The sequence below is a fragment of the Hyperolius riggenbachi genome, chromosome 5, assembly GCF_040937935.1.
Source record: "Hyperolius riggenbachi isolate aHypRig1 chromosome 5, aHypRig1.pri, whole genome shotgun sequence".
Classification (NCBI taxonomy): domain Eukaryota; kingdom Metazoa; phylum Chordata; class Amphibia; order Anura; family Hyperoliidae; genus Hyperolius; species Hyperolius riggenbachi.
The window spans coordinates 357,010,735-357,034,116 of NC_090650.1; the positions used below are offsets into that span (position 1 = coordinate 357,010,735).

At 40.8% G+C, this 23,382-nt stretch overlaps 1 protein-coding gene across 1 annotated transcript in view; it reads left to right on the forward strand.

Annotated features, from left to right (window-relative positions):
* PREX2 (phosphatidylinositol-3,4,5-trisphosphate dependent Rac exchange factor 2) overlaps positions 1 to 23,382 on the forward strand; it is a 415,237-nt gene that overhangs the window by 226,177 nt on the left and 165,678 nt on the right. The window contains exons 19-23 of the mRNA XM_068237470.1: positions 256 to 341; positions 2,145 to 2,281; positions 6,159 to 6,279; positions 6,372 to 6,556; positions 14,138 to 14,299. Coding sequence (XP_068093571.1) covers positions 256 to 341; positions 2,145 to 2,281; positions 6,159 to 6,279; positions 6,372 to 6,556; positions 14,138 to 14,299 — 691 coding nt within the window. The remainder of the gene's footprint in view (positions 1 to 255; positions 342 to 2,144; positions 2,282 to 6,158; positions 6,280 to 6,371; positions 6,557 to 14,137; positions 14,300 to 23,382) is intronic.

Below are 23,382 nucleotides of genomic sequence, written 5' to 3' on the forward strand. Positions count from 1 at the left end.
AGTAATTGGTAGTAGGATGAAGTGTAAACACAGCAAAATTATATTTCTGCGAACAGTTCAACCAGAATGAATGCACTGCTGCCTGTTGAATACTGTCTTGAACAAATAAAACTGTTAATGTGATAAAACCCCATGTATCTACACGTCTAACAACTGTTATTGTTTTCCGCATAAAACAAGTACAAATTATAAGAAACCCTAATTTACTGTATGTGAAAATAAATAACTTGTCTTCATGTGTTTCTTTTTTAACAGGACAATAAAAATACCAGATTCTCCAGAGGGACTTGGCTTCCAGATTAGAGGATTTGGTCCATCTGTTGTACACGCTGTGGGTAGAGGTACACTTCATTTTTAATAGCACTGGTCAGTCCTTCCCTCCAACATACAGTAAATGCAGATTAAATCATGCCAAAGGGTATTACATTTAATGAAGAGTAAGGCAGAGTGCTGCACAATAGCAGTGTTGCAGATCCTTGATACTCTAAAAGCAGCACAGTAACAGGACTTCTCAGTCTTGAACTTGGCAAAACATAGGTTATAAAACACATGTATTTACAAGGAACACATTCTTGGTGAATACAAACATTACATTTTGACTGGCCAATTTTACCACTTTCATGGGCAATCAAAATTGAATGTGTGTACACATCCTAACAATGACAGTAAGAGATGTTCCATGTTACAAGTAGCAATCAAAGCTCTACGAGTATTGCTTTTCCAGATTAGTAGAAAGAGTACTGCCGTCAGTACCTTGGGGTTCAGCGAGCAAAGGGGTCTCAGAATATACAAGGTAACGCCTTATAATGTCATGAACAAATAAAGAGTATAAGTTCAAATAAGATGCAAAGGAAAGTATTATGGCACAGTTTATTCATTTATTGGCATGCTGTATTCAAGCTTGTAGCCGTGCTGAAAGCCATACAGGGCGTGACACAAACGTTTTGACAAAGTACAGGATTCAAACATACCCTGCGGCGTGTAGGTGGTTGGTGCTAAGTGGGACATGCTTGGCGATCGTTTCGCGGTTATAACTCTAACACCCATGCTCCAGAAATATGGTATTAACAAATGCAGAGTCCTACCTGGATCAATGGGCATCTCCAGTATGACGTCTGCAGTATGAGTACGCATACACTCCCCCACGATCGGATGATAGCATCGCACTGCAACACTCAAAATAGCCTCTGGGGATTTCTGTGTTAATACGCCGTAATTCCCTTTCTGGCTAAAAGGCAAACAGGAAGTGAGGCTCTCTAGCGCTCACTTCCTGTGGCCGAAATAAATATGTGGAAGTGTATTAACTAAATACGTTTCCACGCATGTGTGCCGCAAGACAAAAGCAAAAATGGTTTTAAAAAACCTGCGTCGTCATAGACTTTCATAACTTTCGGTCCGCCGCATGTTGCCGTGTGTGTTGCCCGACAACGCACATATGCTCTAGCCACTTCCGGCGCATCTCATCCAGTGTGACTTTCATACATAGACTTTCATTGTCTGAGCGTCGCTTTGCGGTAAAAAAGGGTAACGCACCACAGTGAAAATGTCCCAGTGTGAAAGGGGCCTAGCGCAAGAGTATGGCTTGCGTTATCTCGATGGAACCTGCCATGCAGAATCGCGATCAGTGTGGTAGCCCCATAGGACTATCATTGAATGTTTGATTCTATGCACTGATTTTCTGTGCCGCTACACAACACACCGGCCAAGTGTGGAAGGACCCTGAAGCTGTAGATTGTATTACTAATGTAGAAAAACCCCATGGCCAGAGTCTACAGCACGGACAATTTCAGAGCTAATGCTTCTTACTAAAGCACAGGTGATAAATGGCAGAACTTCTAGAGCACAGCAAACTCTTCTAAATGAAGATTGCTTTGTTGAGTTTTGGTTAAATAATCCAATTACTCTGTGTCATCAGACTTGTAAAGCGGCCATTGCAGCACTACGACCTTAGCCACAGTACACTGGTTTAGAAGACTTTTGTGAAGCGCTTACATTGATATATCTCGGCAGTGTGTCATCTCCTCAAATTGCTTTTTTTCATCTTAAAACTCAGATATTCAACTTCATCAGCAGCCGGATTGTAATTCACTCGCTGGATTTTCATTTCAATTGAGACTGGCAATTTCTCCTATTTTCACCCACAGGGACAGTGGCGGCAGTTGCTGGTCTTCACCCAGGACAGTGTATCATCAAAGTGAACGGGATTAATGTCAGTAAGGAAAGCCATGCTAGTGTCATAGCTCATGTGACTGCCTGCAGGAAGTACCGCAGACCAATGCAGGTAAACATGTCTTTATTGTGACATTCTGTGCTTCATGGCAGCGTTTCAATATTATTCCTGCATAAAGTAAACTTTATTTTTACACAATTTACACTTGTGTATGAAATATAGATACTCTGGTGATAGTAGTACAATAAAAGACCATTATCCAGCGCTGACGGGGATTGGTTCATGCCAAATGAGTGCAGTTTCTTTTTGCTGTTTAAAATAGATCTAGCCCAAGCATGGGCAAACTTGGCCCTCCAGCTGTTAAGGAACTACAAGTCCGACAATGCATTGCAGGAGTCTGACAGCCACAGTCATGACTCATAAAGGCAAATGCATTGTGGGACTTGTAGTTCCGTAACAGCTGGAGGGCCGAGTTTGCCCATGCCTGGTCTAGCCACATGTACTATACCTCACACTGATACTTAGCATAAACTCTGTATTAATGCTAAAATACAGTAATTAAAACAAATGAAGACAAACTTAATTTAATGTAGCACAGGTTCATTACTGGATAAAGAATCAGAATCAGAATTCGTTTATTTCGCCAAGCACGGTTGTACCGTGCCCGGAATTAGGTTTGGCATGTTGATTGGCAAAGAAAGAGTTATACAAACAGACAAGAATAATACAACAGCACGTTGATTGGCAAAGAAAGAGTTATACAAACAGACAAGAATAATACAACATAACAAGAAAAGTACAGCAGAACAAGAGCAATACAACAGAAACAGGAGTAATACAACATTTGCGGTCGGTCAGTCGCGGGTCTAGCAGGGACAGCAGCGTGTAGCAGAAGATAATTCTAGTACGACCTAGGCAAGGCAGTAAACAGAGCGGCCGCAGCCGAAGTCAGATCTTAGTCCGGTAGATGGCTGCAGGGGCGGTCAGTGGAATGGGCTGAGTTCAAGACTCTAACGGCCATGGGGAAAAAAGTGTTTATACGCCTAGTAGTCTTAGCAGGGATAGCCCGGAACCTCTGGCCCAGTTTGAGTCGAGTGAAAAAACTGTGGCCAGAGTGAGAGGGATCGCCCACAATTTTCATTGCTCTATTTCTACTATAGAGCTCTACTATAAAGTAGAGTAAAAGTAGCTTCATGCATCCTTCAAGACCATTTATAGTTAAAAATAGTGCCCCTGGGGGTACTTACCTCTGGAGGGGGAAACCTCTGGATCCTAAAGAGGCTTCCCCCATCTGCCTCACCAGAGGAGTTGCCTTGTTGGTACTTTTCAACCTACACCCATGTGCACTAGCGGCTTTCCGCTTGGGTTCCGGTGGAAATAGCTGAGCCTGATCGGATCACAGTAGAGCAGACACGATTGGGCTCAGCTATTTACACTTTAGAAACATCAGAATGAAAATCATTGCCTAAAGTTGGCCACGTATGAGATATATATTTTTTTTTATTAAGAAATTTTTGAAAAAAAAAATTGAACCAATATACTACTCTATACATGTAAGCATAAACAATGCCTAACTTCTGTGCTTATGCTCTGCCTCTAGTGCTTTAAAGAGGAGCTGTCAGCCATACTATCTCAGAAAAAAACACATATATAAGTAGATAAATACTTGCTCTACTTACATAACATATGTATTGCATTGTCCACGGTTTGATTTTAGTGATTTTTCTACAGTAAAAAAAAGAGAGAATCCTTCTTAACATTTCCCATTTTAACTGTGACTATTTTGAAGCCATTCCTGGTGTCATTTCCTCCCTTAGTTTCTTCTGCCTGATTTGCCCTCCCTTCACTATAGAAAGTGCATTGGCTCAGCATGGGAAATATTGGCCAGTTAGAGAGGAACTGAGGTGTGGGAGGGGAAAACAGGAGGAAAATAGGCTTCAGCCAATCAGGATGCATTAGCTAAGTCTGAAGGAAAGTAGAGAAGCAAAAAAGGACAACCCAGCATGCCCTGCAACTTAATTTTTGTGTACCAAATTTTGTGTGTACCAAATAACAGTCAGGTAAACTGGGGAATGATCATTTATCAACAAGAAAATTAATAGTGATTTTAACTTTTGGATTGCCTGGTTAGCATCCCTATTACTTATTTACCAGATAAAAATAAAGAATTGATTTTTGATTTTATGTCTGACAGTTACATTTTAAAGAGAACCAGAGACGAACCACCCTCATGTATTTTATTACATTTATCAGTGGGAACATGACAGTAAACACGTACCCTGCTTTTAGTTTCAGTCTTTTCTGCTAAATCTGCCTGTTATCAGCTCTGATAAGAATCCCTGACTGAGCATTCAGTCTATGTTTGACCTGGAATCATTATCAGTCTCCTGTGGAGTCTTTTCAAGCCCAAGCCCGCCCCTCTCCTGGCTCAGCTTTCCTGCTTTGCATACTCAGAGCTCTGATGACTGGGAGGAGCTGCTCCTGCCGAGAAAGAAGCTCTGAAACAGACAAGTGTGGCTGTGTGATCTGTGTGCACTGACTGTGCAGTCATTATTATCTATGCAGTTTCATTTATATGAGAGACATTTCCTACAGGCAGCTGCACAGCATACCAGAATAATGAAAGCACACAGATAGATGAAAGGCTGCAGCAGCCCTGCTTGTCTATAGTCTCATAGAGCCTAGACAACACATCCAGAACAGTTCATAACCAGGAAGAAGAATGGGTATGAGCCGGCGGCCATATTTGATTTTTCCTGGAGCATTAATGGATAAAAAACTCAAAAAGGCACACCAGAGCGGCAAAATTATCAGGTAGAGCATTTAAGCTATCAACTGATATGTTTATTTTGTGTGAAATGTTCATTTCTGGTTCCCTTTAAGGGGTAGATTCAGTAAAAGTTGCTGTGTGGAGACAGCACTTGGCTATCTTACCAGTACATATATAGAGAAGCACGCATTGCACAATTACCGCAACCCGATGTACCTGAGTAATGCGTGTGTAATTCTACATTATGTGTGTTTCCGCAGCAATACGCTGTACTGTACTGTACTACTACTGTACTGTAAATACTGCTAGAATTGCCACATGCTGACTGCGCACAGAAATTTTAGCACATTTTAGTGAATCAACCCCTAAGTCACTGGCCCAGAATGGACATGCAGATTAGATGCTTTGACTCTGGTCTAACCTCACTGGCTGCATGCTTGTTGCAGGAGTGTGACTCAAAAGTAACTAAAGCCTAAAGCTCCTCATGACAGCCAGGCAACTGGCATTGTTTATAAGGGAATGAAGATGGCAGCAGAGCCAGATCATTCACAACAAGGCAAACCTAGGCAGTTGCCTAGGGCCTGGAGAGAGTCTAGGGGCCTGGTGGATGCTAGCCCCCACCAAATCTTACTAAAAAAGCCAGGTGATCTTCAGCGGTGGCCAAAAACTGCTATCTTGCCTAGAGCCCCATGTCATTTTAATCCATTTCTGGATGGCAGGCTCCATATTCCTCTTTGAACAGGTTCCCTTTAAGAGCTGAGGGAATTAGCCTGAAATATGCAGCCAGCGTCACACATGCAATCTTGTTTTTCCAGCCATAGGGGAATATAGAATGGCAGGTTTCATATAATGTATATGTTGCAGAATGTATTAGGTCTAAGGAAGGCATGTTTTTCTCTGGACAGGGCAATCTATGCCAGAACTGATTGAGGGTTATTCTAACACACATATGTCCTCAGGCTATCTGCTGGAATCACTCATCCATTCTGCAGCTACTGAGTGCTAGTGTTGGAGTCATAGGCCAAAGCCAAATACATTGATTTCACCCATTACAAACTGTACTAAGGCCACATGTCTACTATAAATTATACTGCATACAGCAAAAGACCACTTCGGACAAGTAAACATTTCAGTGAGACTAGTAAATATACAACAGGATATATTATCCAGGACAGAAGTACATATATCACCATGCTTTCTCCATGTTCCCATTAATAGCAAGACTCCATTCAGTGGATATATGACAGCATTGAGAGCGCCAAAGAAGATATCATAAAACCTTCTCATCCTCGGCCATTGGGAGAGAATGATGGCGATGGGTTTGATTTCAAAGTAGAAGGTAAAAAAACATTCATTGTCCTGGCTTTATTAATGATCACAGATTTCATTTCACTCAGTCTCATATTCTTTCTTGTGTGTTCTGCACTGAAGAGGTTATTGACAAGTTCAGCACCATGGCCATCATTGATGGGAAGAAGGACCACGTCAGCCTGGCAGTAGATAATGTGCACCTAGAATATGGGGTGATCTATGAGTATGACAGCACAGCAGGAATCAAGTGTCATGTGGTGGAGAAGATGGTGGAACCAAAGGGCTTCTTCAGCCTTAGTGCTAAGGTAAGGCATGCTAAAGTTTCATTCTGAAAGTGAACCTGAAGTGAAAATAAACTTATGAGATAATTAATTCTATAGTACGGGTGGTAAATAGAGCACTAGTAACCTGAAAAAGAGTCTCATATTTTTATTTTCAGTTTAACGGCTTAATTTTTAAATTGCACCAAACTGTCACAGGAGCTGTTTAAAATCTGCTCTGCCTTGTTTTGCTGAAAGAGAAGTAGGGACCATTTGAACTTTCCTGCACTGAATCCTCATTAGAAGCCATATCTCCCATTTCTCAGTTGTTTTGACCTCCATTTACTTTTTAGGAAACCAAACTGAATTCAACAAGCTGTCAACAAGCATGTTTGAATTGATAACTCAAGTTTTTTAACTCTTGCCATACTGGAAAACAGAAAGGGACTTCATAAAATGTTTACTAGGGCTAGTATTAGATGTGCATACATGCAAAACGCGTGGGGAGATTTGGGCACAGGGCAAAATGGCCCACCTTGCTCCAGCAAAAGTCCTGGAGGCGTTAAAGAGGAACTTCAGCCTAAACAAACATAATGTCATTAAGTTATAATAGTTATGCAACATCTTGTGTGATCAGCACCCATGCAAAGGATGGAAGTGGAGTGCCCAAGACTAACTGTCCCATGTGGGGTTGTCCAGCCTGAGGAAAGACCAGGAGGTCTGAAACAGCGGGCTGTCGCTGGTAGCAGCCCTACGCTGCTTGACACCCTTTTTTTATGAAACCTTTTTTTTTTTAACATGAAGATTAAGATTAAATAAAAAGGTATGTTTTATACGTAAAAGAGCTTTTTTTGTGGAGGCGTCGACCCTATCTGTGGATCACTGTTACATTAGTTATGTTAAATAAAACAGATAGGTAATATAATCTCTTACCCACCCTGTTTTAAAGTGGTATTGTCACCATAAAAATCAAATTTCAACAGCAACTGGTCTGAGTGTATTAAGTGATAAAGATGATAATCCTGCATTCAAAACTTGCAAAACTTTTTCTGCTGTTATGGTTTGTAGTTATCACATACTTTAGGAGCACTGGCCCTAGTGCCAAACAGTGCCAAAGAGTTGAATGCTGGGAGTTCTTTTTATCTATAATATATTCCTCCTCTTCCATTTATTTCCCTACCTAGCTCCTTATTAGAAACACCCTCTGATTACTTGTGTTTACAAGCAAGGCTGAGGTGACTCAGTGATTGGATGTGTAAATTAAAAAAAAGACGGTGCAGTTGTTAGTATACACCTCAGTTGGTGTGTCTGAAGACTCTGGGAGGAGGGCAGCTAATGAATACACACTGAGCAAGAGAAGGTAGGGGGGAAAACAAGAGTCAGAGAGGATATGATGTCAGCATTAGCTTGGCAAGATGGCCACTGCCTAGAATAGGATTTTCTGCTTTTCCTTTATAAAATTCACAGGAATCCTTATGTGGATTGCAAAATACATCTGTTATGTAAGTAGAAGTAGTATTTATCTACTTATATATGTGTTTTTTTTATTTCTAGGTTAGCATGGGTGTCACTTGTTCTTTAAAAGAACAGGAAAATATTTGTGATTTCAAGGGGGCAGCCATCTTTTTGGTTGAAAGGAGGTGACAGGGAGCATGAGGCACAGTTCCAACTGTCCTGTGTCCTGATAACCCATCCCAGCTGCACGCACTAGGCAACGAGAACGACAACGTCAGAAACCCCATCATGCTTAGCACAGCATCAGGGGAAAAATGCCTGGCATATTTGTTTGATGGGGCGGAGCTTAGCTTCTGTGCAGCTTAACTACTTGCCGAATGCTCCACGCCAATTGGCGTGAGCAGTGCGGCAGCCCCAGGACCGCTCCACGGCAATTGGCATGAACGGGCGTCTATGGGGCTGCATCTCCTGCTTGGGGGCGGAGCTCCGCCCCGCCTTCAGTCTCCGAGTGATCACAGCTCGGGAGACTGAGCCAGCGAAACCACTGTCTAATAGGGTAGTACAGCGCTGCGATAAGCAGCAGCGCTGTACTGGGGACAGCCGTGTGACACGGCTGTCCCCCTGGGTGACACAGAAGCGATCAGCGGTGATAGGCTGAAGCCTATCACAGCCAATCGCAGTGATTGGCTGACTGGGGGACAAAGGGAGGGAAAACATTTAAAGAAATATGTTTTTTTATTTCAAAATAATAATAAAGATATTTACATAAAAAAAATAAAAAACATAGGGGGAGCGATCAGACCCCATCAACAGAGAGCTCTGATGGTGGGGGGGGAAAGGGGTGGGGGGGGGGGGGGGTGTCACTTGTGTGCTGTGTTACGCGGCCCTGCAGCTTGGCCTTAAAGCTGCAGTGGCCCAATTAAGTGAAAATGGCCTGGTCACTAGGGGGGTTTAACACTGCAGTCCTCAAGTGGTTAATATGAGGCTTGGGTTAAAAAAACAAAGTGGAGGTTCACTTTAATTACTATTCCCCCTCCAGGCCGCCATGGACTCAGGTGGTAAGACGTAATTTGGCTGCCAGCTATTGCTGGCGGCCAAATTACGCTGTTTTTATAGTAATTTAGGCATTGTTTTGATGGCACCCAAATTATTGTCTGAGCGCCGCTACAACCGTAATTCACATTGCAGCCTATGCCGAAGCATGGTGCACCCCAATTTCTCTTGAGTTGTTTCGATTATATGTACCTATGTTTATCATGTCACATGTCACTTCAGGTATTCTTTAAGAGAAATGTGCAATTTCTCATGTTCAAAGCCTAAGAAAGCCATTAGCAAAGAAAAACCTAAACACGTCTCTATACTGAATCTGTTATACAGCAGTCCATTTCTATGGGAACTGTTTATCAGCTGTTACACATCGCAGTCCTCTCACGGGAACCTTAAGAGGCCCATCGCGGTTGATTCACTAAACTTTGGTGAAATTGCCATGCACTCAGCGGCATCCGACAGTCATTTAGTGAATAAATGGCAATATGTCACAAACTAGAGACTTAACATTTGAATAAGCTTTCCTCCAGAGCCTGGTGGAGGGGAAGCAATAGACTCTGTATAGACATTACACGATTGTTACATGATCTCACAACTGAGCAAGAATCTTGTGTCTATATGACTTCAACTTTTCTAGTTCTGACCTCGGGAAAGCCACACACTACATGATCAGTGTCACTTTAACCATTCAACCACAACAATGAAATATATGATCACAAACAATAGACCAAGAGAATGCCCTGATTAAACCAATGACTACTGATTAAGTAGGAGACTGAATTTAGTAAAAAAAATATTATATTATAAGTGGAATATAACCCAGTATTTCTTCTTTGCTCTAAAGGATTATTTACAGCATATAATATACTAACACAATGTTGTTTTTTAGTAAAACAGCATTTAAAGGGTTACATCACAGGACTGACTTTTTCTCCTGCAGGGGCTGCTGCATCCGAACTGGTGATTAGCTTATCTTCTGTATACATTATTTACTTGATACAATTAAGTAAACATTCTCTGGCAGTGCAGAAACTTATGCTAATGAGTCCTGAACTGAAACACAGGTCAGAAATCACTGATGGCTGCATTTAAAACAGAATTACAACAGTTATGAATAAAATGCACCAGCAGCTTTCAAAGTAAATAAACTGAACTTTGGGAAGTTATAATTTATAAATGAATTATAATACTTGTGCACAAAAGCAAATATGATAATTGTATAGGTTATAAAAAGTAGGAAAACACATTTTTGTTTAATATTTTGTCAGAGTTTTAAACCTATTTAAGTAAAAATATTAATAGCTAGGGACTTAGATAGAAAAGCATAGAAAACTGATCACCTGACCGATTACATAATTTTAAGCCAGCAAACCACCATTCTCAGCTACAACACATTTAATGGATAAAGGAGCCTAAAACTAATATTAGCTCAGCAGAATTACCTACCGGGGGGAAGGGGGGCTCTCTACACATTAAGATGAGGTTTATCTCCCTTAGTGGGTGTAGTATACTGAAAGTAAAATGGGAGCTGTCTGCTATTCTCTACTTGGAAAGAGCAGAATCTGCAAGTTTTAATTACAGATGGGAAGTCCCTTTAAACCAACTCCCCAGGATAGCTACAGTCTGTGAGATGGGAAACATTTACTGGAAATTCACATTTCCATTCACAGAGTTTTGCTGAAGATCAGCAACCTTATTAGGAAATAGATTCTTGTAGTTAAAAAGTGTTTTTCTAACAAAGGAATAATGTGGTTGATCTTGAAATGGCTTTCCTGGTATTCTAACTATAACAAACTACTTGACCTACTGTGCTGCCCATAATAATTCTTACCCCTGGCAAATTTTTACTTAAAGTTACTTTTATTCAAACCAGCAAGTAATTTTTTGACAGGAAATGACATAGGTGTCTCCCAAAGGATAAGATGAGGCATCATTGTGGAAAAAAAACATTTCTCAGCTTTTATTTACATTTGAGCAAAAAGAGTCCAGTCCAAAATGATTCATACCCTTCTCGATAATCAATAGAAAAGCCTTTGTTGGCTATTACAGCAAACGCTTCCTATAATTCCAGACCAGCTTTTTGCATGTCTCCATGGGTATTTTTGTCCATTTATCTTTAGCAATGAGCTCCAGATCTTTCAGGTTGGAGGGTCTTCTTGATATCACCCTGATTTTTAGCTCCCTCCACAGATTCTCAATTGGATTCAAGTCAGGACTCCAAAACGTTAATGTTGTTGTCTGCTAACCATTTCTTCACCACTTGCTGTGTGTTTTGGGTCATTGTCATGCTGAAATGTCCACTGGTTCCCAAGGCCAAGTTCCTCTGCAGACTGCCTGGTGTTGTTGTTGAGAATCCTCATGTATTGCTCTTTTTTCATGGTGCCGTTTACTGTGATTAGGTTCCCTGGTCCATTGGCTGAAAAACATCCCCAAAGCATTAGGTTCCCACCGCAATGTTTGACAGTGGGGATGGTGTTCTTTGGGTTGAAGGCTTCTCCTTTTTTACGCTAAATGAAGGAAACATCATTGCGACCAAACAATTCAATTTGTGTTTCATCTGACCATAACACAGAAGACCATAAGTCTTCTTATTTGTCCAGATGAGCATTTGCAAAGGCCAAGCAAGCTTTTGTGTGCCTTATCTGGAAAAGTGGCATCCTCCTTGGTCTGCATCCGTGGAACCCAGCAGTGTACACTGTCCGTTGGATTGTCTCCCTTGAGACATTGCTACCAGCAGAGCCCAGATTCATTAGGATGGCCTTGGTGGTGATCCTTTAATTCTTTTTCATCTCTCTTACAATACTCCTGGTCAGCACAGGTGTCACTTTTGGCTTTTGACCATGTCCTCTGAGATGTTTCACAGTGCGGAACATCTTGTATTTTTTAATAATACTTTGCACTGTAGTCACCGGAACTGAAAACATTGAGAAATGGCCTTGTAGTCCTTTCCTAACTTGTGAGCAGCCACAATGCGCAGCCGCAGGTGCTCACTGAGCTCCTTTGTCTTAGCTATGACTGTCCACAAACCAACTGCAGAGAGCTGCTGTTTTTCACCTGTTGAGTTGTTCACCTGTTCCCAATTAATCAGGGTAATTAGGATGCTTTAGATGCTCCAACAACTTTGGATTTTCCCACAGACTGTGCCAGTTTGTGAAGGGTATGAATAATTTTGGACTGGCCACTTTTTGCTCAAATGTAAAAAAAGAAGCTGAGAAACGTTTTTTTTCCCTATAATAATGCCTCTTGTACATCGTCTTATTTTTTGTGAGACCCCTATGCAATTTCCCTGCAAAAAATTACTTGCTGGTTGAATAAAAGTAACTTTAAGTCAAAATTTGCCAGAGGTAAGAATAATTATGGGCAGCACTGTAGGAATGCGTACTTGTCAGAAATGGACATGTGGCAAACCAAAATTGATAACTGGATCCGAACTGGAGTGCAGCCTACTGCCTGAATTGTTGTTATAGTGTATTTAAAGCCAAAGTAAACCCAACATTGATTAAGGAAAAATCTCAACGAAATATGTATATTTGTGTAAATTATGAGTATTACCTTGTGAACTCAACCTTTTAAACGTAAATCCCTCTGTGTAACCCTTGTTGCCTGCAACTATCCAGCTTACTATACATGCTTAAAGGAAGCCAGAGACGATCTAACTTAAAAGATTTATACATACCTGGGGCTTCCTCCAGCTCCATGCACACGGATTGCTCCCACGCCGCCGACCTCCTTCTTCTCCGGTACCGGGTCCCGTAACTTCGGCCAGTTGCGGATAGTCTGAGCATGCGCAGTGCACTCTCTCCAGAATATTACTGCACCTGCATCAGCCTATGAGGGGGATCGCGTTGTTAGTCACTCCAGGGGACAGCCAAGTGGCAGGGCTGTCCCCAGTACAGCGCTGCGCTAGATTGCAGCGCTGTACAAATGAAAAAAAAAAAAAAAACATGGTTTCTTTACCTAACAGGTTGCCAGCTCTGATCACGGCTGGCAGGCTGTTTACGGAACTCAGCAGGGATGCGGCGCACGCATGGAATCACATGGTCACACCTGATTGACCCTCCCACCTGCGAAGAGAGGAGAGGAAACCAGCTTGTACTACTGTGGGTGAAGTGCTTTACTTCAATATCAAACTTTGGGAGTTTCTCAGGCCAGCAAACCCCTCCCATATCAAGGCAGAAAGTGATGACAATTTGTACACCACTTCAGTGAGAGTTTCTGGACACATCTATGTGACCTTCAAGCCGACTGAATTTTCATCTGTGGGCACAGTCCTATTTAAAGGGGCACTATGGCAAAAAACTGTAAAATTTTAAATCAATATTTACACCTCCATAAGATATCTATTCTTCCCAGAGTAAATTAAATATAATTTTTTTATTTTCTAATTAGCTGTCACTTACAGCAGGCATTATGATCCACCAGTTCTGAACCTCTTACTGACAAATTTTGAAATAGCCCATCTCCTCAAAGGAGGATTCTTAAGATTTCTTTTATTTCAAAAGCACTCCATGAATGGCTTCAGATTCAGAGCTTTCAGATTACAATACCTATTGTAAGAGATGGCTACACAAGAAGTAAAAAAATATAGTGCATTTACACTGAAACAAGTGTATGTATGTGTACATATGGTTTTCAAATTTTAAATGTATTTGCCGTAATGCCCCTTTAACTGACAAGACATGTAACGATTGGTTCAGCATACCATGTGTCCTGCTACTTGTGTGGCTCATGTTACCCAGGTTGTTTTGTTTGAGCAAGGCATGTGATGTACCTGGTGGAAGTATTGGCAAAATTGCCGTGCACTACCTGCACACTGCAACTACACTGTTACATAAAGAAGCCATAGGAAGAAAACTATATCAAACACTTATAAACATCATAGTGAGGCTATTGTTACTCCAGAATGTTCAGTATGGCAATATATTTATAATATTCCCATTAACTGACGTTCCATACTAAACTTGTATGGTGCTTTAGACAAGGATCTGCCTGTAAGTTCTATAAAACGTATTCAGTGTATCTAACTGACCTAGAGAATACTGTTTTGCAAACTGTGGGATTTACTTCATTTTTTCTCAGGACTCATTACGGCAATTGTTTTTTTCTTTTTGCTGTCTCAAACAGGTGTTAGACGCTCTTGCTAAAAGTGATGAACTGTTTGTACAGAACTGCAGCAGTTTGCATTCCTTACAAGAAGTCATTCCTGCTGAACTTCAGAATAAATTTGCAATTATCTGTCGCGAGAAAATTGAGCATATCTACAGGAGAATCACCAGCTACAGAAAGGTATAGTTTTTCTATTTACTTTAACACAAGTATGTACGGTGTTGTAAAAAATACAGCTTACAGGAATGAAATTAATGGAAGGCACTCCATCCATTGTGGAAGGCAGGGGATGGTGGTACTGGAGACTCAGGACATAACTAATGCAAAAGCACAGCCACTGGGACAAGGTACTGCAAGAATCACACAGTGCTTTATTTAGCACCAGAACATATTATTAGAGATGCCCAGTTATCATGGAAATTAGGAAAGACATGAATGTTTTCAGCTTTTGATCGAATTTGCATGTCTTTGATATGATTATGTGATTATATGTCACCTCTGCCTCCTGTGTAGACTGAAACAGGAATCAAAAGTGACACATGATCACCATTTACACGTAATCATTTAGTATGGCTTAGTACGCATTAGTGTGCGTTGGTACGCGTTTTTTCCATAGCAGTGCATTGGGAAGAAGATTTCAATTAAAATGCGTTAAAGAGGAACTCCAGTGAAAATAATGTAATAAAAAAGTGCTTCATTTTTACTATAATTATGTATAAATGATTTAGTCAGTGTTTTCCCATTGTAAAATATTTTAAATCCCTGATTTATATTCTGACATTTATCACCTGGTGACATTTTTACTGCTGGCAAGTGATGTAGCTGCTGCTTGCTGTTTTGGCAGTTGGAAACAACTGTAAACAGCTATTTCCCACAATGCAACAGGGTTCACAGACAGGAAACTGCCAAGAGTACTACTCAGAATTTCTTTGTGGGAGGGGTTTCACCACAATATCAGCAATACAGTGCCCCCTGATGGTCTGTTTGTGAAAAGGAATAGATTTCTCATGTAAAAGGGGGTATCAGCTACTGATTGGGATATTTATAATTCTTGGTCGGAGTTTCTCTTTCAGTGTGAACTGTGCCATAGGAAAACATGGGCATTACTTTGAAAATCAGTTTTCTTTCAGTTATAAATGAGAGCAACTGATTAAGTGTAAAAGGGGCCTATAGAGTTCCGTCCCTTCCTTTATCATGAAATAGAGTACTGCAGTTCACAACACTGAGGATCCTTACACACTATGAGGAATTGATGATGCTGAGTGCCCGCACAGTGAGGCATACAGTCAGGGGCGGACCTACCATAAAGTAACCTGAATCACATGATGCTGGCGGCAAAATCTAGGGGCAGTGTTTGCCACATGATGCCTCCCCCCCTCCACTTGCCTTCCTGGCACACACACTACCCGCCTCATCCATCCATTACACAAATAATGTTGGTGGTGCTCAAATAACTGTTATTGTTGTTAAAGGATTCTTGAGTGGAAAGGGAGGGATTTATTTGAGCACACTATTATTATTTAGTATTTGTATAGCGCCGACATCTTCTTGTCTTGTCACTTAACTGTCCATCAAAGGGGCTCACAATCTAGTCCCAACCATAGTCATATCTCTATGAATATATTGTTCCGTGTATGTATCATAGTCTAGGGCCAATTTAGAGGGGAAGCCAATTAACTTATCTGTATGTTTTCGGGGTTTTGGGAGGAAACTGGAGTTCCTGGAGGAAACCCACACTTTTTTTATCTGTAATAAAAAACAAAAAGCATAATAGTCATATACAGTATTTCTAGTATTTCTTACTTGAGGTTGCGCTAATATTAGTATTATTTATTTTATTTAAAAAACTATTTCTGCAAGCACAGTGATGATCAACAATCACAATTCGTGAAGCGCTTTCATGGTTTCTCCTCATACTTATATAGTGACTTTTCATGCAGTTGACACAGCATACGGCAGGCACAGGACATCAGGGCCACAATGTTTGTGGATCTTCAGATCTCTGTGGTTAATTTAGCCAAAGAGCACAACTAACCACAGATAACCGCTGATGTTGTAAGATTAATCTGGAAGCATTATTTATAGCTTGTCTTTGTGGTTGCCCTCAAAACCTACCCTGAAATACTGAAATATGTAATTATGTGGACATAAAATCCTGCCTAACCTTTTGCACTAGGACAGTACTGTATATTAGTCAAGGACACTAGGCTCATGTTTAAGTTAATTCTTGCCAGCCAGTGGTTCCACAGTTCTTGCAGTACCTGGTCTCAGTGGCTGTGCTTTTTTACTTTAGCCATGCCCTTGGTCAACAGTACCAGCATCCCCTGCCTTCCCCAAATGGCTGGAGTGCTTTCCCCTCATTTAATTCATGTACGCTGCAAAGACACTAGTGGCCATCAGGAGTAACACCCTTTACCCCATGCAGGATGATCTAGGGAAGACTGGGGGCCTCATATTCCAAACCCACGGTGAGCCCATACCATCCACTGCTAGTTGTCTCATTCAAAGCAAAAAAAACCCCAAAACATGAAATGGCTTGTTGAGTAGTAGAGATGGCTGGAACTGTTTGCCGGTGGACAGTTCCTGGCGAATAATGCGTGTTTGCGTCGGCAGGGGAACACATGGCATGTTCGACCTGCCCCCATACATCATCATGGAGCCAAAATTTGACACCTAACCCTAGAGTAAGCAGACACATAACAACCAATTAATGATCCCTCCCTCCTGGACCACCCTCCCATAAAAACGCCAGCACGGCAGCCATTTTACAGTTTGCCTGTGTGCTGTGTGAAGCGGTTTAGGGAGAGAGCTGTGCTGCAGGGATAGCGTTAGTTAGGCCTGGGTTCTGTGTTCAGTGCAGTTTCTTGCTGCTACTACAGCGTCCTGATCACCCAATAGCCTTAATAAGGGCTAGTTAATTGTTTTTCTTGCTTTTTATATTGCTGCGCTGCGTGTCCACTGTCCTCCAGTGCACTTCACCTGTTGTAGGAGAGGAGACAGGTGTACACAGCACTACTGGCACTGTCAGGGCCCCCCTATATTCTGTGTTGATTCTAGCATACAGCAGAAAATTATCTGTCAGCTGTCAGCTAAATGAAGTGAAGTGCCACTCATTTGGACCATAAGCAGCACTCCTCTGCTGTACCATCATCTATATTATTCATTTCTGGCCTTTATAAAGCCTCACTGTCAGGGCCCCCCATCTTCGCAGTTGTTTGGTGTGGTAAGTGTGGCGTTTCATCTCAGTGTGAACCAGGCCTATCCCTTACACTACCTGTTCAATGTGTACACACACCGGACGTTTTAAAGAACTTTATTCCATGAATTTAGGAATGTGCTGTGATTTCTGCCCTTTATAGATTAATACACAACTCTGCATAAACGACATACTTTTTCATGTAACTTTTGCCATGGATCCCCCTCCGGTAAGCCATTGTCCTGGTGTTAGGCCACTTTAAACAACTTTTTCATACATTTTGTGGCCAGAAAGAGCCCCTATAGGCTTTAGAATTTGCATGGCCATTGAAATCGATGGCGGTTTGCCTGTTCGCAAACGTTTGCGGAAAATTTGATACTCGCGACATCACTAATGAGGAGTGGAATAATTAGTTGAACACTTATTTTTATGCAGGCACATTGCCTCTTATATCCACATCAAAAATACATTGATTTTTCTGTAATTAAAAATATGAAAGCCGATCAAGATTCGTTAGAACATCTGAGAGTCCGTGTTTTGGCCAAACTGATCCTTTTGATCAATGAACACATGAAATGTTTCATCTCTAATTTCACAGCTGTGTTTCATCGTATGGGCTCTTCTTTAGTGAGAAGTACACAATGATTTCCCTTACCCCAAAGCACCCGATTATAGTTTAGATGTTATCAGTGTTATCAGCGCCTTGAGACGCAGAAAGATTGGCAGTCTCTGAGGACTGGATCAAGGAACACCAGTCCAGACCATGCAGAACACTGCAAGCGTAAGGCAACTGAGAAGGTCTAAAAATTAGAAATGTAGCTCTTGTCTCCATTGGTTGCTCTTTCATTTAGTTTAATATAAGGGCCCATTGGATGCTAAAGGTGGCCACCCCATACACGTTTTAGATTAAATTCAAGAATTACAATACATTTTTCTGGCTGATTGTAACATGTCAAAAATCTGACCAATGTACCACACACCTATGTTCAATTTTTCCCCCAATCTGAAAAAAAAAATGCTTTCGTCTGTACATCAAGTAATTGTCAATCTACCCTACACCATTCAATTTTGATACATCAGTAAATTGATCAGGAAAATCCAACACTTCCGATCTTTTTTTTGAATAACAATGGGAAATTTCTCAAATGAATGAAAAATGCTTTACATTTTTCTGTATAACCAATTCTTTTTACCAAATCGCTATAAAATTGGATCATTTTTTTGTATTGTTTGTGGCCACCTTAAAGGACACCCGAAGCAAAAATAAACAAATGAAATAAACTATTGTATCTAGCTTCCTTCTCCTACAAATGTTTTTTTTTTTTACATATTCCACAGTTTTATTTTACGGTATGTTTAAATCTACTTATTAAGTTTTAACTGTTTTATTGTTTTTACCCAATGACACTTTCATTGAAGTATGCCAGAGCTAAAAGCTATGAACTATTGACCCTTTTTATCTCTTTCCTGCTCTCAGAAGCCATTTTCTGCTAGGAAAGTGTTTTATAGTTGGAATTTTTTATCAGTGAGGGTTAGGACTTAATCAGCCACTTACATACCTGATATTTAACTCTTTCAGGCAGAGAAAGAAAAAAGGAAGACAGCAAAGTTATTTGTGTGCTAGGCACGGTACATACCCATGTCTATCTCAGCATGTCACATGTCACCTTGGGTATCCTTTAAGGCAGTGGTCCTCAAACTAAGGCCCATGGGCCGAATGTGGCCCCCAAAGGCTTTTTTACCAGCCCCCGACACACAAAATGTATTATAGATGCAGTCAGCTACATCTTTAAATATTGGTGGTCCACATATAGAATGAAGCCAGAAAGCAGTAATTCGCTGGTTTCCAATGAAATTCCACATCAGATGACACTGTTGTCCAATTGGACTGCTTCACTGTCTGGACCGCAAAGACTTCTACATCATTTTATGTATGCTCCGGCCCCCCAACAGTCTGAAGTATGTTGACCCGGCCCTCGACTCAAAACGTTTGGGGACACCTGCTTTAAGGAGTCCTACATGGTATATTTCTGCTGCAATGTTTGTGAGCAAAATGTATTTTTTTTACACAACTAACAAACAGATCTCCTCTTATTACCCAAAAATGCTAAATGGATTAAACAAAGGTTTAATATATTTTTATTAACCCTTACACACTGAAACTTATATGTACAATGACATTATTATTATTATTATTTATTAGATTTATATAGCGCCAACATATTACGTAGCGCTGTACAATAATTAAGGTTATAGACAATGATAACAGGGGTGACAGAACAATACAGGTAATAGACAATAGATACAACAATACAGGTAATAGCAAAAAGATACACAACACAATGCAGACAGTAGTACAATGCCAGATCATAAACTGGAGTGGTAGTGGTAACAAGTTCCAAATTCTGGGTAAAGTGCACACAGTCAAGTATGATACACAAGGGGAGAGGGCCCTGCCAAAGGCTTACAATCTAGACGGAGGGGTTGGTGACACAAAAGGAGGGGGTGCAGCAAGAAGTTATTGGCAGAAAGGATTAGGACATGAAAAATAAGTGTTACTTCCATTTTCTTAAAATAGTATCTCCCTGTTTATAAAATAGTGCAGAAATGTGTGACTAAGATAAATCACACCAAAGTATTTTGCCAAGATCATTGTCTGATAATCAGTGCATTCACAGCATTGTTATTTCTCTGTATTAGAGCTGGGACCCACAGGTGTGCCTTCTGCCCATTTTGGAATTGATGGGGAACTTTGGTAATTCCAAAAAGCATTAGGCTAATGAAAGTGGCTGAAAGTGAACCCACAGGAGCGATTGCGATTACCCCAAATTGCAATCGCAGGCCATGCAGCATTTTTAGACTGTTTGTGCTCCAATACAAAGTATAGGATTGCCGCAACATTGCTTTGCAATCTCTGTATAAAGCAGATTTTGCAGCGTTTTTAGCATCTAAAATGAAAAAGAAATGCTAATTGCGATCGCTGTGCAAAGCACTGTCAGTTACAATAACAAGTGCTTTTAAACCACCAGAAAATGCAGTAAAAAAGCGCTACAGAAAGTGCAAGTGCAGTCACTCCTTTCAATGGGTCCCAGGCCTTATTGTGCAGACATTTTTCGGTGTTTAAAGGGTTAATTTGAAAATGTCTATTATTTTACTGATTAATTTAATGAAAAAGTAATGTGATGGGGATGTATTTTTATTTGGAAAGTTTACTTCCATTTTAAAGGATGAAGATTTGAAATAATGAAGATCACCTGGGGCTTCCTCCAGCAGCATAAGCTTGTCTGAGTCCCTCACTGATCGCGATTGCGCTGGGGCTGATCGCGGCTGAACGGCAGACCGTGGGAGGACGGCGAGGGACTCAGACGAGCTTATGCTGCTGGAGGAAGCCGTATCCTGTGTCTCTAATACTTTTAGTATCAAATCTTCATGATTTGACAGCTCTGGTACACTTTAAAGAGGAACTCCAGTGAAAATAATGTAATTAAAAAAGTGCTTCATTTTTACAATAATTATGTATACATGATTTAGTCAGTGTTTGCTCATTGTAAAATCTTTCCTCTCCCAGATTCACATTCTGACATGTATTACATGGTGACATTGTTACTGTGGGCAGATTAAGGAGCTGTTGCTAGCTGGTCTGGCTTTAACAGACAGCTGTAAGCAGCTATTTCCTGTCTGAACATTGTTACATTGTGGCAGTTTGCCAGGAGTACCGTAAGGTACCAGAGCCTCTTGTGGGAGGGGTTTCAGCACAAAATCAGTCATACAGCGCCCCCTGATGGTCTGTTTGTGAAAATCATTATTTTTCTCATGTAAAAGTGGGTATCAGCTACTGATTGGGATAAAGTTCAATTCTTGGTCGGAGTTTCTCTTTAAATAGTTTAAATTTGAATCACTAAACTGCAGATTGCAGTGACGATGTCCAAAGTGCAGAAAACCAAAAGGACCAATCCCTTCCATGCCCTCCTGACCCAGCTTTCCTAGTAACCTGTGTATTATGGAGTGGTTTGCAGAAACTGTGAACATATGTCCTCTCTGCTAAGAGGTAGTTTGTAACCATAGTAACTAAACTTGCATAGAATGTTTTAACATTTTGTGTGAGAAAGTAAAGTGCTAAAAATAGTGCATTTGCGGTACATTTTATCCGTACATCATGCTCTTCCGTTTGGTATCTGTTGAAAAGTCCCAGATGTTTTTGCTTCGTCATGAATGAAAACCCCAGTGTTCTCCAATCTGACCTGATTAAATTACATTGCGGAATGTGGTCTTTAGAGTGTGGCTTGTGGGAGATTTGAATAACAAGCTCGTTTTAGGAAGACATTGCAGGTTTTGTGCTTAAAGTGAACCGAGCAGCATTTTTAGCCCCCAGGGCATTCTCAATAGTACATTACAAAATGCATGCTAACAGTGTTGCTCATTTCTAAAACAAAAATCAATTCTACCTCTTTTTTACATTTAAATGGTTGTTAGAGGCTTTTATTGCACTGCTTCCACGGTCTGCCGTCCCCAGAAAGAGCAGGCAGATAAGGACTGCCGTAATTAGTAGTAGCAATGAGCAAACAAAAGCTTTCATTGGGGGAGTAAGATAATACACTGTGCTTCAAACAGTTTAGAGAAGACACACTTAATTGCCTTCACACCTTCCTCTCGGTAAATAAGGGCAGAGGGAAAGAGGGGATGGATGACAGCTACTACAGCTATTAGAAAGAGGGTAAAACTTCAAAAAAAAGCTGCTTGGATCCCTTTAAAGCGGCAAGAAGTACACAGAAATATCCACCCTGTGTCTACCCTGTGTGTGTTTATAGAGAACAGCCTGCTTAATTCTCCCTTCTAAGCAAGTGATAGCTAGTGTAATTTGAGCTGTCAGCTGTCTGCCGACTTTGCCAAATTCTGAGCTAAAGTGTAAACACAAGAGGTTAAAAACCCTTTCTGTGCTCCTAGGATACCAGGGAGTAACCACACTGTGAATCTCAGTAGGAGTTCTATATGCTGTAACAAGGAAATGTTTTTCTTTAAAGGATATTATGCTGTTGCTTATCTTTTAGAGCAGAGATTAAGTTCTGAGTTCAGGTCCGCTTTAATGCCCAAAGCTAGCCTATATGTGGAGACCACAGGGTATTTCAACAATCTTCAGCACCAAATGTATTAATGCAAACCTTGGGGGAAAAAACGATTATTCTGCCTTTCAAATGTGGATGGCATTTACATTATACAAAAAAAAACAAAAAACAACCTGTCCCCCAAGATTGCTGTGTATTTGTGAAACAGCCACCAAATGCGGAGAAGGAACACCTTGTCACTACATTGTTTGTCATTTCAGAGACTGATGTATTTTGCCAGGTTGTGAAGTACCTTAAGGCAAATCTCTGACCATCTGTTGCATATTTGTACAGCAGAGCAGAGTGTAATGATGATTTTCATCAAAAGCTTACACTCTCTGCTCTATAAAATCTTCTGTCTGGAAACTCTGACCTTGCTGTGCATGTGGAGGTCAGAAGCCTGTATACCAGTTTCTGAGTCCAGGCACTTTAAGGGCCCATTCACACTTGAAACATTCTGTTGTGGTGCGATTGTTCTGCAACAGTGAAAAGTGTGAAAGAGGCCTAAAGAAGATGCTTGAAAAACTAACAAAATCGTGTTAGTTTTGATATACAGCATTGTACAAAAGCCTTTGAAACTAGTGATATTTAAAAGACCACTATTGTGAAAATGCATACAGTACTGCATATACTCGAAAACGAAAGAAGGTCCGCACGATGCTCCTAAAATCCTATGTCTTTATTCATGGACGTATCCAAAAGGTCAACACATATCACCAGCTGACATGTTTCGGACCTACTGGTCCTTATTCATAGCTAGAGTGCAAATAGCACAAGAACCTCCTATATACCCTCCTTTGGTGGAGTGGGTGGTTCCCAAGACCATGTCCAGGAAAACACCTCTAGCCCCACACACAGGAAGGGATATGTACAATGTAAAATGCAACACCTAGAAAAACCAAACAGGCATTGCTAATTAGTCCATAACTAAATGTAGGATTGAAACAGGAGGCCTACAGGCATAA